This window comes from Choloepus didactylus, chromosome 16 (genome assembly GCF_015220235.1).
Source record: "Choloepus didactylus isolate mChoDid1 chromosome 16, mChoDid1.pri, whole genome shotgun sequence".
In the NCBI taxonomy this organism is placed as follows: Eukaryota; Metazoa; Chordata; class Mammalia; order Pilosa; family Megalonychidae; genus Choloepus; species Choloepus didactylus.
Genome location: NC_051322.1, coordinates 54,987,457 through 55,004,163, shown reverse-complemented (window position 1 = coordinate 55,004,163; position 16,707 = coordinate 54,987,457). Strand labels below are relative to the sequence as shown.

General features: G+C 37.3%; 1 protein-coding gene across 4 annotated transcripts in view; it reads right to left on the bottom strand.

Moving 5' to 3' along the window:
* The window catches only part of ZNF521 (zinc finger protein 521), a 305,063-nt gene that overhangs the window by 257,558 nt on the left and 30,798 nt on the right, over nucleotides 1-16,707 (bottom strand). For all 4 annotated transcript variants that reach the window (XM_037806057.1, XM_037806054.1, XM_037806056.1 and 1 more), the window contains one exon: nucleotides 16,255-16,434. Coding sequence is in view for 3 of the 4 variants with exons in the window: in XM_037806054.1 (XP_037661982.1) it covers nucleotides 16,255-16,434 (180 nt within the window). In the remaining variant the exon portion in view is untranslated. The remainder of the gene's footprint in view (nucleotides 1-16,254; nucleotides 16,435-16,707) is intronic.

Here is a 16,707-nt window from a genome sequence, read left to right as displayed (position 1 = left end):
ACTCAAATATTATGTATAGGATAAAATTTAAATCTTCCCTTTGGAATGCATGAAAATACACATAATATTTAACATAAAATATTAAACCAGATCATAGTCACAGATCATGGCTTTCTGATAACTAGTGCAAGACAGCTGGCAAAATGCAAATACTTTGCGTGGAATATTAAATGAAGAATAAGCAATAGTAAGTATGTGAGAGATTGGACTGATTTCTTAAATAGTAAAAGATCATAAAAGCATTCTCAACAGTACATCAGCCTGATAATTTGATTTGATGGGGACATTTTTTATAAATTAAACTATAAAAAAACAAGTTTAAAGGCAACCTAAATAACAAAAATATACACTTTAAATAATTGGCAAATTATATAGAAAAGTATTTTCTTGATGCAATAACAAAAAAATGAAATATATCTTAGTGTTTGAATGCGTAAATGTCTCTTTTTCCTAAAAGAATACCTCCTTTAAATTACTTTAACACTGATAAGCTTTCCTACAGAAAACATTCTGCTTTTCTTATAAGCTTCTAATTTACAGGAGATCTGAATATCTACTCTTTATTCCATATCTCCCATATCAGAAACCAAGGAGAGCTCAGGGGTCACTAATATGGACACAACTCCAAGAAAGGCACATGAGACGATGGAACCAACCTCATTATTAAGGATAAAATGACATGAAAATGGATACTCCTCAAGATTAAATGGCATATTTACTTGGAAAACAGTTCAACGTGCATGCCTACTGTTTGCATCCTAAGACTAATTATACATTTAAAGATTTAAGCCAAGAAAGTGCATCATCCCAATTACCCTTATCTACACTTCTATTTAGTCACCAGGGGGAGCTAATACTGCTCTGTGGGTAGATGGAATCTAAGATTTAGATTTTTTAAAAAGGAAAAAAAAATTTAAATTGATATGGCATTCAACAGAATACAAACATGGTTCACACTACCCATAAGGCAAATATTTTACACATGGCAGAAAATTAATTAGGTATATATCATTTTTTGTTGTTAAACAAAGAAGTTAGAAAAAACTGAAAGCCATCAATAAGGAGAATCTTGCTGTGCTTAATAGACGACACAAATAAGCCCAGTCATTCATGGTTGTCTTTGGCCCTATGAGGGTCTTACTCACCATTCAGATTTTGCACATTTGCCCATTTGTTACGCTGACCCTATTATTTTCTTGGCTTGAAGTGCTCCTAAGCTTTGATATTCTAGCAGCTAAATCATGTGCTCAAAAATCCTATATAATTACATTATAATTATACTGAAACAAATGTTTCTTTACCTTTTGATTCAAATATTTCCTTCTGTTCCAAATATATATATGTGTGAGTGTGTGTGTGTGTGTGTATATATATATATGGCACTTTTAATGTGTGTTCAAGGAATTCTACCCAATAATCTACTTGAATTCATTCTACAATTCACCCAGGAGAGACAATCTCTTTAAACTTTGAGAAGCTCCGGTTGGAACAAAGAGGGGAAAAGGGTTCAGAGTGTGTGGAATAATCATCTCTAATCGATCAATTTCCCCTGAAGGTAAAACAGAAAGAAAGGAGGAGTGAAGAGTTCCAGCCCAATACCTTGAAGTTTAAAGGAATTAAGCCCTGAGGCACTGTGTGGAATAAGTCCTGCCTTCCCCGCCAAGGCCTATTAAGAGGTCACAGATATCTGTGACACTGCTACCATTCCCCAAAGATAGGATCCCCGGAGAGATGGATGTGGAAATGGCCTACTTTTAAAAGCTTCAGCAGCCTAGGAAGGAAGAAGATATCGGTAACTAGCATCTTAATATTTTAAAATATTAAGTATGGCAATGCAAAAATGCAACATCTTAAATTTTATCATGTTGCATTTCACCTTGGAGAAAAGGCCACAAGTGGTAGAACTCTTGTGTGCACAGATCTGTAGCCAAATAACTAAACATTTCACTGCTTGTAAGAACGACTGCACGTCTACAAAAGGGCCTAGGAAATAGTTGGTCCCTTTAAATTCATCATTCCCATAAAAGAGACCCCACTGTTTCCATATCCCATCCTCAGCCCTTCATTTATAAGTTTTACACTTCTCCATGGGGACAAACTGACAGCTTTAATTACCATCAATGACCATCAAGGACACAATGGAGATTCTGGAAGATATTCTCCCATCGTTTGCATTCTTGACATTTTATTTACAAATTTTGGCAAATAAATACCTGAAACCACAGAATTAGATCATTATATACTCATTATCAATTGCACAACTAAGGCAAAACCATTTATCTAGGATGTCTGCGGTTCCATACACATCCAAACATAACATTTTCCTATACATAAATAATGATAGCTTTCTTCATAAATTCTATTCATTTCAAAATGCTAATTTCAAAAATCTCAAATTAATCGAGTAGGTAATTTGCAAATACAGTAATAGCTAATACAGAATATTCTCCATTTAAGCTTTACTTGCAAAAAAATAAAAAATTAAAAAAACAAGTGAATGTACTCATTTATTTCCTATTTCTTGGAGATTTCATCCTACAGGAATTTTCCATTTATGATCAGTAGCTTTCTTGTGATTCATAAGCTATTAAAAAGGCTGAGAGTAAAAATAGCTAATAAAAAACACATATCAAAAATACAAAGAAATTTTTCATAAATTATCCTCTTCAACATTCAAACTATTTACTTCTAGTAAATTAATAAACGTGATAGTTCATCATTCATAGTGGGAAAGCATAACTCATCAGTACAGCCATTTTATAAATCTAAGTCATAATACCCAAAAGCATTCAAAGAGTTTTAAGAAAATAAAGACTAAAAATGACTCTTTCACATTCATGTTTTGGTAGAGAATTTCACAAATAAATATTATCGAGAAAGGTAGACCAGATACTAATATCAAAAATTTCTGCTATAGCAGAGTCAGGATGGAAATAAAACTTTATATATAGCAGGTAATAGTTTAACTGGCCCTTCCTCCAAAACTGGAAAAAAGGAGCTCACTCAGCCTGCAGTTCAGAGGTTAGCAGGCCTACTATGGCTAACCACTTTTTCTTTGGTAAATACATAAAGAATTTAGTCATAGCCCCAACACACCAGGAATATGACTCTCTCAGCCCCGTTTCCTTCTATAAAACTGAGAGAAGCAGAGATTTGATGAGTTATTTTGCACATTATGAAGGAAGTGGGAGCCAAGAACAGAGGTCTCCAAAATATGGGGTTGACATGCTAGAGCAGAGATGACATTCCACACACTGAGTAATGAATGAGAATGGAGACCAGCCATCAACAGCCATCCAGGTACAAATGAGACCTGCTGGAGGGATCCCTGACAAGAAGACCTGGGGAGAGTGGAAGGGTAAATACACTCGAGGAGTTAGCCCGTCATGCCCTCACTTTTCCATTCCCTTCCCCACACTTCATCATAGTGCAATCTAGGCATGCCCAGTGGGTTTATGAATCATCTTACTTAATTTTAACTCACCTAATTCCCGCAAAATCCTCAAATTTCAACAACTGACTTTCAAAGTTTTCTGCAAAATAACTACAGGATATTGATAATCCAGTACAAGGAACCATCAAAAGAATGGCAGATCTGGCACTTCCACTGCTAGTCAAAGCTGGCTGTCAGCCACTCTATGGAGGGTAGAAGGAGGGGAACCATTTAACAGATTTGACCAAAAGTCGGCAAAACAAAATTGAAATTATCAGGAAAGCTGTTTGAAATATGGGCTGTTATCCACCCTTGATAACAATGAACCTCATCAAGAAGTGTAACAACGTATGTTCTATTTGTGCTGGTTTTGTGAGATTTCTTCTTCAGCTCTATCAGGCAGTAAAACCAATTGTAAAATATCAGAACCTATGACATGCTGAGCCCTCTGTCTTGGGGCTTGCCCCTATAAAGCTTGTTGCTGCAAGGAGGGGCTAAATCTGCTTATAATTGTGCCTACGAGTCTCCCCCTGAGTGCTTCCCTGTTGCTCAGATGTGGCCTCCCTCTCTAAGTCACCTTGGTGGGTGATCTCGCTGCCCTCCCCCCTACGTGGGATCTGACTCCCAGGGGTGTATATCTCCCCGGCAATGCAGAATATGACTCCCGGGGATGAATCTGGAACCGGTATTGTGGGATTGAGAACATCTTCTTGACCAAAAGGGGGATGCAAAATGAAATGAAATAAAGCTTCAGTGGCTGAGAGATTTCAAATGGAGTTGAGAGGTCACTCTGGTAGACACTCTTACTCACTATATAGATAACACTTTTTAGGTTTTAATGTATTGGAATAGCTAGAAGCAAATACCTGAAACTACCAAACTCCAACCCAGTAGCCTGGACTCTTGAAGATGATTGTATAACAATGTAGCTTCCAAGGGGTGACAGTGTGATGGTGAAAACTTTGTGGATTACACTCCCTTTATCCAGTGTACGGATGGATGAGTAGAAAAATGGGAACAAAAACTAAATGAAAAACAGGGCGGGATGGGGGGGATGATTTGGGTGTTCTTTATTTTTATTTTTATTTGTTATTCTGATTCTGATTCTTTCCGGGATAAGGAAAATTTCAAAAATAGATTAGGGTGATGAATGCACAACTATATGATGGTACTGTGAACAGAAGATTGTTCACCATGGATGATTGTACGGTATGTGACTATATCTCAATAAAAATGAATTAAAAACAAACAAACAAACAAAAATATCCAAACCTAGACCAGGACTTAAAAATAGCATATAAATTCTTTTTAAACCCTGTTTATTTCATTTTTACTTCACTTTTTAATTTCTATTTTTGTGAATGCTGTATAATGCTGTATAATGTATTTATCTATGGAGGTCCATACTACATTTTTCATTGTCAAAAAAGTTTGAAATCAGTGGTCTAAAAAAGTAATAAGTATATGGAGAAGGGGATGGAGGCCACCAAACCAAATATTTGGGGGTAAGAGAGAGGTGGAAAATGAAATAAATGAAAAAACTAAGAAAAGATTTTAGACGGGAAACAAGGAATTGATCAAAACAGAGGGTAAGAGAAAAATACAACTTAAGCCAATTTAATATACAAATATATAACTAATTACTATGTGATTAATGACTTGTAAATAATTAACATAGAGATATGCAAATAAAACATATTATTCTTTAAGCCTAAGTAATATAAACCAAAAAGTTAATAATACTACATGCATTTCATGTAATTTATTTCAACTAATGATTTGAGAAGGAAAACAGCAGAAAAGAAGTTCTAAAAACAGTTTCAATATACTTTTGTGAAAATACTTCATTCTATAAAATGCTCGTTAACTCTCATTTCCCCATTCTCGTCAATGGAAGTAACTCTTAAGGTACCTGATGTTCAAGTGTAACACATGTATACCGTGTGTGTGTGTGTGTTTTTAATACATTGGCAAACGAAACAACAACAACAAAAAGCATAAACAAAAACCAATACAGATGCCTGAAAGTTTTCAGTTCACGAAGTTAATGTGACGCTTTATGGAAAGTCTCATAACTGCTAAAAGCAAATTAAGTAAACATATTGCTTCATACTGATGCACGTATCCACTCATCAATTCAGTTCATTTCTGTCAAAAATGTGAACCATACAGTAATAATATTTGTAAAGAAGCCACAAATTTGGCTAGGGTTTTATAAATATGGTTTACCTGGCTGCCACTCCTATATCTACCATCACTTTCCCAATAGTATGGTGAGCTAGAAGTTCAGAACTACTACAATGGTATTTAGTTTCTCCTACATTTACACCCAGGCCGTTCACATCAATGATGCAAAAAGACACTTAACAGACAACTCCAGTTTGCAAATTAGCAGGAGAGAAGAGAAAAATGACTCAGAACAACAAGCATACAGTATACTAAATGCACTTTACACATTTATCCTATTAAGTGTAGGTTTTGATGACTTACAATGCTAGTTCTGACTCAGTTTTGAAAGCATCATAAAGTCTCCATAATCCCAGCCTTCCCCCATTGCACCCTGCTATTATATTAAATCTTTGTTGAGAAGTATGATGAGACCCCACTGGCTTCGAGCCCTCCTCACCCCCTGAAGGAACTGGCAAGAAATGATAGGCTTTGTAGATTAGTAAAATGAGAGGTTCTCTGTGCTTTTCTTTCTTAAATATGTATTTTGATAATCTGTGTTCTGCATCAGAGAATCCCAACAGCATGAATGTTGATTTCCCTCCCTTCCCAGCCTTGAGGAAGAAGAGAGCAAGGCTGGGGCAAGACAGGTGGTTCCCATCTACTGCTACAACTGAATAGTGGGATTTAATTTTTTCTTTCACCTTTACCCCTAATTCCAGCAAGTAGGGATGATAAATAATTTACACGTGTCAGATTGTACACTAGAAGAAAACTGCACCATGAGACAAAGCAGAGAACTCATATGTGTCCTTTAGCCTAGTCCCTTCCTATCTTTCGGGACTGTTCTTTCCTAGATCGAGGATGCTTGTCCAGAACAGTGTCCATGTTCCAGAACACCCTTCAGGGAGTCTCCATGTCCAGGTGTGTGTGTGTCACCCAGAATCCTGGATCCCTGTTGGATAGAACCTATGACCTCAGTCCAGATTATTTATGTCTACTCATGATTTGACCTGAGAACTCAATCCTCGAGCCGACTCTTGAATCTGGGTCTAGAATTGATCACCATGCTCCATAATTGATCTCCTGAGACCTGGTCTTGCCTAGTCTCTCTCAGCAAGACTGTACCAGAATTCCAGGACTTTAGTATAGAATAAATCAGATTTCACCTAGGCAGACTCTCCAAGGAAAGTGTCTCACCTTTTGGGAGTGACCAAAGAAACAGAATTGAAATTCCCAAGAAAGCACACAGTTAAAGGATGAGAAGAATCATGGGGCAGGGCTTCTAAGGGTCTCTGAGAACAGAACTAGCCCAAGCTACTCCCCCAGGTATCAGACCCAGAAAACACTGAATTTTCTGTTATTTCACAAATCAACAAGTCCTACGATTCCTTGCTCTCCTAATTCCACTCTATACTTAACCCTCCAGTAGACTACTCAGAATTTCCTTTCTCTTCATACGAACTGTTCATCAAAAAAGCTACAGGCTGTGGTCTGGCTAGTAGGTCTGGTTAGTTAGAGAAAGTGTACGCCACCAAGCTGCAATTCTGACAAATTAAAGATCAAGTAAAGCAAATGCCAAGAGGCCAAAAACAACAGAAAATCTTAAAGCATATGATAAAACCACACACTACGGAGAACCCAAACACCCGAATCAAAAGATCAGAAGACACACAGTACTTGGCGCAATTAATTAACGAACTACAGACAGGCAACGAGAGCTTGGCACAGGATATAAAGGACATGAAGAAGAGCAAGGCACAGGATATAAAACACATAAAGAAGACCCTAGAAGAGCATAAAGAAGATATTGTGAGAGTAAATAAAAAATAGAAGATCTTATGGAAATTAAAGAAACTGTAGGCCAAATTAAAAAGACTCTGGATAGTCACAATACAAGATTAGAGGAAGCTGAACAACAACTCAGCCTCCTCGAGGAGCACAGAACAGAAAATGAAAGAACAAAAGAAAGAATGGGGAAAAAAAATCAAAAAAATCGAAAAAATCGAAACGGATCTCAGGGATATGATAGATAAAATAAAATGTCCAACTTTAAGACTCATTGGTGTCCCAGAAGGGGAAGAGAAGGATAAAGGTCTAGAAAGAGTATTCAAAGAAATTATTGGGGAAAACTTCCCAAATTCTACACAATATAAGCACACAAAGCATAAATGCCCAGTGAACTCCAAATAGAATAAATCCAAATAAATCCACTGCAAGACATATTCTGATCAGACTGTCAAATACTGAAGAGAAGGAGCAAGTTCTGAAAACAGCAAGAGAAAAGCAATTCACCACATACAAAGGAAACAACATAAGATGAAGTAGTGACTACTCAGCGGCCACCATGGAGGTGAGAAGGCAGTGGCATGACATATTCAAAATTCTGAGAGAAAAATTTCCAACCAAGAATACTTTATCCAGCAAAACTCTCCTTCAAATTTGAGGGAGAGCTTAAATTTTTCACAGACAAACAAATGCTGAGAGATTTTGCTAATAAAAGACCTGCCCTACTTCAGATACTAAAGGGAGCCCTACCAACAGAGAAACAAAGAAAGGAGAGAGAGAGAGAGAGAGAATTTTAACAGACGTATATAGAATATTACATCCCAGGTCACCGAGACACACATTCTTCTCTGTTGATCACGGATCTTTCTCCAGAATGGACCGTACGCTGGGACATAAAAACAAGCCTCAATAAAATAAAAAAATATCAATTTGTTCAAAGCACATTCTCTGACCACAATGGAATACAAATAGAAGTCAATAACCATCAGAGACTTGGAGAATTCACAAACACCTGGAGGATAAAAATGAGGGGGAGATGAAAAATTCACGGATAATCAAAAGCTGAGGGACTTCATCACCAGTAAACAGTCCTATAAGAAATGCTAAAGGGAGTTGAGCAGGCTGAAAGGAAGGGACACTAAACAACTGACTGAAACTACATGAAGAAATAAAGATTTCCAGTAAAGATCACATGGTAAATATAAATACTAATACTACTGTATTTTTGACTTATAACTCCACTATTTACTTCCTACAGGATCTAAACTGTAATGATAAATAAGTGGTTTTGGACTCAATGTAAAATATGCAATTTTTGACAAGAACTATATAAAGGTGGGGGAATGGAGGAGTATAGGAACATAGTTTATGTGTCATATTGAAGTTAAGTTGGTATCAAAGAAAAACAAGATTGATAAAGATTTAAGATGCTAAATTTAAGCCCCGTGGTAAACACAAAGAAAGTATCAGAGAATATGACCATAGGGATGAAAAGGAGTGTAGGGGTTCCAAGAAGTGGGGGAAGGGGCAATGGGGAGTTAAGAAATGAGAGTAGGGTTTCTGTTTGGGGTGAAGGGAAACTTCTACAAATGGATGGTGGGAAGGTGATAGCATTGCAACACTCTAAATGTGATTAATCCTACTAATGGAATGCTAGGGAGGGGGTGGAATGGGAATATTTAGGCTGTATATATATGTTTCCACAATTGAAAAAAAAAAACAAAACAGTCTAAATAGATGACAATGAAATGCCAAGGATGATCCTGGATGGGATCTGAGGGCGGAGGAGAGGAGGCTCAAAGGGACACAGATAGGACACAAGAAAAAAAAAAGGAAATATAGAATGTAAGCTTTATATCAATGTTGAATTTCTTGAACTTCTTAGCTGCACTTAATGAGATTGCATAAAAGAATGTTCTTGTTCATGGGAATTGTATATGTGAATTATGGTGTTTATTCAAGGATGTGTGCAGCTTGCTCTCATATGTTCAGAGGACAGAGCAATAGATGATGGATGATAGGGAGGGAGGGAAAGAAAGAAACAGTGGTGTGACAGGGTGTTAAAGGTGGTGGATCAGGGTATCGGGGGAGGGAGGTAGCGGTATGATGGAGTTCTATGTATGGGGTTTGTTTAAAAAAAAAAAAGTATAGCTGTATAACAGGCACTTAATAAAAAAAAAAGCACACTAAACGGTATTTGAAGTTTGTTTTTTAAATTATTTGCATTTTAAAATGTTCCCTTAAGATGAAAAATAATCCACTCTCACCCAAGGTAAGATTTCCTGCTGGCATAGTATATACTGGTCACTGCTTCAAATTCCCACATCTTTACCCTAATGTTAAGTGTTGATTCTCAAGAGTAAGGCTTCCTGTAAAGCACCAGCTATGCCACTGAAAAAAGAATCTTACTGATCATCTGCATTTAATAAGATTTTCCAAAAATTATATCTTACGACTAAAATATGCTTTAAATGAAGTCAATTAAATGTACATGAGCTAGAAAATGCAAATAAATCCACAGTGAATAGCAGCACATGCATGACAGAAGGATAAAGTAAAAAGAACGACAGGAACAAATGTTATGCGATGTACAATAACTGGAATTCCATACATTGCTGGTGAGAGTGTAAAATGGTCTAAAAACTTTGGAAAAAATTTTGGAAGTTTCTTAAATCTTTTAACACATACCTATATACCTCCACCAGCAACCCCATGACCCAAGAATAATGCAAACATATGTCAACAAAAGACCTATGTAAGCCATGAACAACTGATTGTGCACTGCGGATGAATGTATGGTATGTGAATATAATGCTATAAAATTGTAGGAAAAAATACATATAGGAGTAAAAGTGTTGGAGAAAACAAGGTGAGAGGGATGTACCTATCTACTGTTGGTGAGTAGGTAGAATGGTATAGCTTTTCTGAAGGTCAGTGTGGTGGTTCCACAAAAAGTTAAGTATGTGGGGACCATAAGGTCCTGCAACCTCATTACGGGGTATGTCATTTGAAGATCTGAGAGCAGAGACATGAATGGACATTTGCAAACTGGTGTTCATGGAGGCAGTAATCATGATTTGCAATGGGTGGAGGTGACCTAAGGGTAAATAGACTGAGGAACAGAATGGTGAACTGTAGCGTATGCACACAATGGAATATGGAGCAACTACGAGAAAGAGTGAAGCTGTGAGACACACAACAAGGTGAATGGATCCTGTACACAGTATTTGAGTGAAGTATGCCAGAAATAAAGGCAGGCACTATAATGCCTCGCCAATATGGACTAACTACAATGTGTAAACTCAGAATTGAATCTTAGAACATAGCCTAACATGGACTTGATTATTATAATGGTCCCTAGATTGTAAGCTCTTATAGCAGTCAACTCTATTCCTGAATTGTAATGCCTATCTCTAAACTTTGAGATGCTGATCCCTTAGTGCATGACCTGATTGGTCTCTGGAACAATGCATATCTCTGAGACACCTGAAACTCAGAGCTAGAGCTCAGCAGATATGAATGTCAGTGTTAGTGCATACAGCAACTGTTAAAAAAAAGCTGAAAAAGAGCCCAGACTTCAATTACTGATATGAATGAAGCGGATCTGGTTAGGACTAGGACAAATCAAACCAAAGGGTACAAGCTGAAACTGACTGTGTTTTAAAACTTCAACTTCCATATGAGACCAAGGGAAGAGAGGTCTATCTGGTGCAGGATCTCTATTTTCTGAACAGTATAACTCTACAGTCAGTTTGTTCAAACACCACGATTGCATGGAGCTTTGAATAGAAGTGAGATATGGTGGGTTGGTACAGGTTAGAGTGAAATAGTGACACATCCCAGAGTAATTTGGGCAGAGAATAAAAAATATATTTACAGACCCTACCATAAGGAGCTGGGGGAAGGTGCAGAAGTGTTAGACTTCCTCACCTGGACTGGTGTTGATGTTCTCACAAACACTGGGACTGGCAGTTTGATGTGCCGAGCCTTCTATCATGGGACTTACCCTTGTGGGGCTCATTACTGCAAAGGAGAGGCTAAACTTGCATACAATTGTGCCTAAGAGTCTCCCCCTGTGTACCTCTTTGTTGCTCAGATGTGGCCCTCTCTCTCTCTAACTGAGCCACCTGGGCAGGTGAACACACTGCCCTCCCCACTACATGGGACCCGACTCCCAGGGTTGTAAATCTCCCTGGCAATGCAGAATATGACTTCCGGGGATGAGTCTGGACCCAGCATCATGGGATTGAGAATATCTTCTTGACCAAAAGGGGGATGCAAAATGAGATGAAATACTTCAGTGGCTGAGAGATTTCAAGTGTAGTCAAGAGGTCACTCTGGTGGACATTCTTTTGCACTATATAGGTAACACCTCTTAGGTTTTAATGTATTGGAATAGCTAGAAGTAAATACCTGAAACTACCAAACTCCAACCCAGTAGTCTGGACTCCTGAAGATGACTGTATAATAATGTAGATTACAAGGGGTGACAGTGTGATTGTGAAGGACTTGTAAATCACAATCCCTCTGTCTAGTGTGTGGATGGATGGGCAAAAAGTGGGGAAAAAAACTAAATGACAAATAGGGTGGGATGGGGGTGATGGTTTGGGTGTTCTTTTTTTACTTTTTTTTTTCTTATTCTGATTATTTCTGATGTAAGGAAAACGTTCAGAAATAGATTGTGGTGATGAATGTATAACTATATGATTGTACTGTGAACAGTGGATTGTGTACCATGGATGATTGTATGGTATGTGAATATATTTCAATAAAACTGAATTTAAAAAAAAAAAAGACCTATGTAAGAAAGTTCACAACAACTTGTTCACAATAGCAAAAATCTCATGATAACCCAAATATCCACCAACAGAAGACTGGAAAAACAAAGTATGGCACAGTTATTCAAGAAAATACTATTCAATTATACCATAGCAACATGGATGACCCTCAGAGACATTTTGCTGAGCAATAAAAGCCAGGCGTGCGCACACACACAGAGTACATACTGTACACACAGAGTCAATACTGTATGATTCCATTTATAAAAAGTTCCAGAACAAGAAAAACTAACCTGTGATTAAACAATTTGAAAACTGAGTACATCTGGTAGCATAGTTGATCAAGAAGGGGTATGAAGGAACTTCTGGGATGCAGGGGTGTGCATTATGTGGATGTACATACTTTGCCAAAATTCAAACTGTACACTTAAGATTTATGGATTTCATTGTATGTAAATAGTCCATTAAAATAATTAACAAATATTAAACTCTAGTCAGTTGCTTTGATTATCATGGCAGTAGGAGTTAGCAATTTTGAAACCACTTACTGTGTATTCTAGGCTCAAGCAAATGAGTTACCATTGATGATGATGGGAATCGGGCTTTGCAGTTAAAGATGGTAGGGAATATGGACAGGAAAATGTCTAGCATATACCTTAAACATCAGACTGAATTATAGGTATCAGTATGAAGACATGGTTAGGATTATAGAAAAACAGGTGTATGTGTATGTATGTATTTATTTTTATTTTTTTATTAGAGAAGCTGTGAGTTTACAGAACACTCACGCATAAAATACAGGATTCCCATATACCACCCCACCACCAACACTTGCACCAGTGTGGAATATTTGTTACAACTGATGATAGCACATTTGTATAATTGTTATATTAATTAAAGCCCATGGTTTAACTTAGGGTTCCCTGTTTGTGTAGTGTAGATTCATGGATTTTTAGAACAATTTTTATCCTGTTACATATATACAATCCAGCATCTCCCTTTTAATCATATTCAGATATATATTTCAGTGCTATGAAATGTGTTCACAATATTGTGCTACCACCACCACCATCCATTACCAAAACATTACCATCACTCCAAACAGGAACCCTGTACATTTTAAGCCTCAACTTCCCATACCCTATCCCCACCCCATCCCATCCCCTGGTAACCTATATTCTAGATTCTAACTCTATGACTTTGCTTATTCTAATTGTTTCAAGTCAGTGAGAATATACAATATTTGTCCTTTTGTGTCTTGCCTTATTTCATCCAACATGATGTCTTCAAGGTTCATTCACATTGTTGCAGATTATCAGGACTTCATTCCTTTTTATGGCTGAATAATATTCCACTGGGTGGATATACCACATTTTGCTTATCCCTTCATCAGTTGACGAACACTTGAGTTGCTGCCATCTTTTGGCAATTGTGAATAATGCCACTATGACCATTGGTTTGCAAATACCTGATTGAGTCCCTGCTTTCAGTTCTTCTGGGTATATACCCAGCAGCAGGATTGTCTTAACTTTCTGAGGAACCGCCACACTGTGTTCCGCAGTGGCCGCACCATTTTACATTGCTATTTCTTCACATCCTCTCCAACACTTGTTATGTATGTATTTTATGAATTATATTAAGTGTTTTACTTGAACATACATATACTTTTCCTACTTCTGTCTGCTGAGAAGATCTTGAAGCATGAATATAACTGCAGTGATAAGCACATACAGATAGTCCCCAGGTCTTGGGCTCTAAATTACCTGTCCTCTTAAAGGAACCAGAAATGGATGAAAAATCCTGACTGAAGGACTGAGACAAGAAAAGAACATGACGAGCATGCAACATCTTGTTACAACAGAAACTAATTCCTCCAATAATAAAAACAAAACAGAACAAAACATACTAAGTGGACACAGGATTCAGTTTGAAAGGACTCCCATTGACTGTGTGCCGATCTTACACCAAAATACTGATAGTGATGAATTATAATCCATTAAATAAAATAAAAATCCATACTTCCATAGGAATACAAAATGAATGGATGGATGGATGCATAGATAAATAAATAAAAGAGAACTGCAGGAAAAGGCTGACTAATAAATATAGAAATTACGGAGTTAGTACATTATCAACAGATGCAAAAACAGTGGATAAAAGCTTTGTGAGTGGGAGGATATTTATATATGTCCAAACATCTTCCCACAAATTACTTACTACTTACAAAGAGGAAAACAGTAATTTTACACTGAGAAAGTTGGCCAACACCACCCAAAACAAGTAATCAGCAATAACATCATCAACATTGGGACAAATCAACATCATGTGCTTTCTGATATAATGCACTGAGAAAGATATCATATCACTTCTGTGATATTCTTACCAAAAGTATATAACCTGAATTTAATAACAAGGAATCATCAGACCAATCCACACTGAGGGTATTCAACATCACCGGCCGGCATGCTTCAAAAATGTCAGGAAAGACAAAGAGAGGCTGAGAAACTGTTCCAGGATAAAAGAGACTAAAATGATGCTACAATTAAACGTTATGCATGATCCTAAATCCTGGGTGACAGGGGTGGGGTGGGGGGATAGCTATAAAGGACATTACTGGGAGAACTGCTGAAATTTACATACATACTATGGATTATAATAGCATTTTATCAACGTTAAATGTTAAATTTCCTCATTTTGATAAGTGTACTTTCCAAAGTTGTGTAAGAGAATGTATTTGTTCTCAAGAAATATACATAATGTATTTAGAGGGATACAATGTCTCCAACTTCTCTCAAATGATTAAAGAGGGAGAAATACACACACACAGAGAGGGGTGGGGAGAATGATAAAGCAAATAGGGCAAAATGTAAACAACTTGTGAATCTGGTAAATGGTATACAGGAGTTCCTTGTATTATTCTTGCAATTTTTCAGTAAATTTGGAATTATACCAAAACAAAATTTACCAAAAAACTGTATATTGCAATATTTAAAAGGCAACATCAACCGTCAAACAGGTTCCAAAAAGTGATAACGGGCTTTCTGAAAGAAAGAAGATTTTATGGCCAAACGAACTTGTTCACTATAATTCCTTCTTGAAGATACACACTGCACTTTAATAAAGAAGTCTATTTAATTGGGTTTAATCCAATATTTCCACAATGATCTGCCCAGGTTTAAAATGGAACACCCATTAAAATCTTACAAAATACCAATACTCTGTGGAAAATGGAGAACTACTTGTCTACAGTTTGCCTAGTAAATTCATTTCCTACACATGCTTAATTGAAAAAAAGATTTGAGTCTGGAGAATAAGCTAAAGAAATACCCACACACACATGCACGCCCAGGAGCAGCCCCAGCTCAAATTTAGATACGAATTTAGATTTGTAACTAAAATTTAAAAATACATATATATTTCTAAAATGCCCACCCAGCCAACATAGTGTGCTCTCATGAGATATATATTTTTAAAGAAGGTATAAAATTTGGTCACCTGTTTCATATGTCATTTTTAATCAGATTCATCCCATGAACTGGAGGGCATGGGCCCAGCACTGTGTTAGGCCCAGATAATACAATGATGCAAAAGACGTAGTCCCTAGCATCCACAAGCTTATGGTCTAAGAGGGAGACAGAAAGGGAGCACAAGCAGTGAGAAATGATACTCAGGAATAATTATCCGAGTTTATGGGAACACAAAAAGGGCTCCTAACTGAGTCAGGGAGGGATCAGGGAAAGTTCCCTTGAGGAGATGGTATTTAAGCTATTCAAATATCATCAAAATATTCAAAATATTCAAAAGGGTGTTCTTTTGTTTTTAACTTTAGTCATCCAGGCACCTCGCTGGCATCACTGAAAATATACCTATAGGCCATTAGAATCTATGTGCAATTCAAAATCTAAGAATTGTGACACTGAATTGGCTGCAAACCACCATCTGATTCTTCTTTCACAGGCGCCCTAGACTTACCAGGGAATTCAAGCGTGAGAGGAAAACAATCAGAAGAGAGAGGCCCATGAAAGAACAAACTGAGCAAATCAGAAACAGAAGAGTATGAGAAGACAAAAAGTGATAAGTATTGTTTACCTGTCAGCTGACATTGATTGATCTTGTGTTCCGTGATGTCACTCAGCGATTCAAACACCTGCAGGCAGCTGTCACAGCTGTGCACAGCTTCATCTTCCAACTCCTCTCCATCTTCTGGCCTCTTTTTGCAATCTATTGCCTCTCCATCTTCAGTCTTGTCTTCAAGCTTACAGTTGGGGTCTGAAAGAAAATCAAGACTGTAAGTATGGGGTTTAAAAAGACAGGTTCGGTTAAAGTCACATTTAATCTTGCTACCCAACACAGAAACACCATTTGCCTTGAAGCTGCAAAAGGAGAGCTTCATTGCCGATTTCTTTACAGAAGAATCAGTGTCTTCCCGAAAACTTCTTGGTTTTCATGACTGAAGGGATTCCTCCTTTCTCCCCTACCATGGAGCCCTTTTCCATTGCCTCACCCCCACCTTCACGTAACTTGCCACCCTTAAAGTGAACT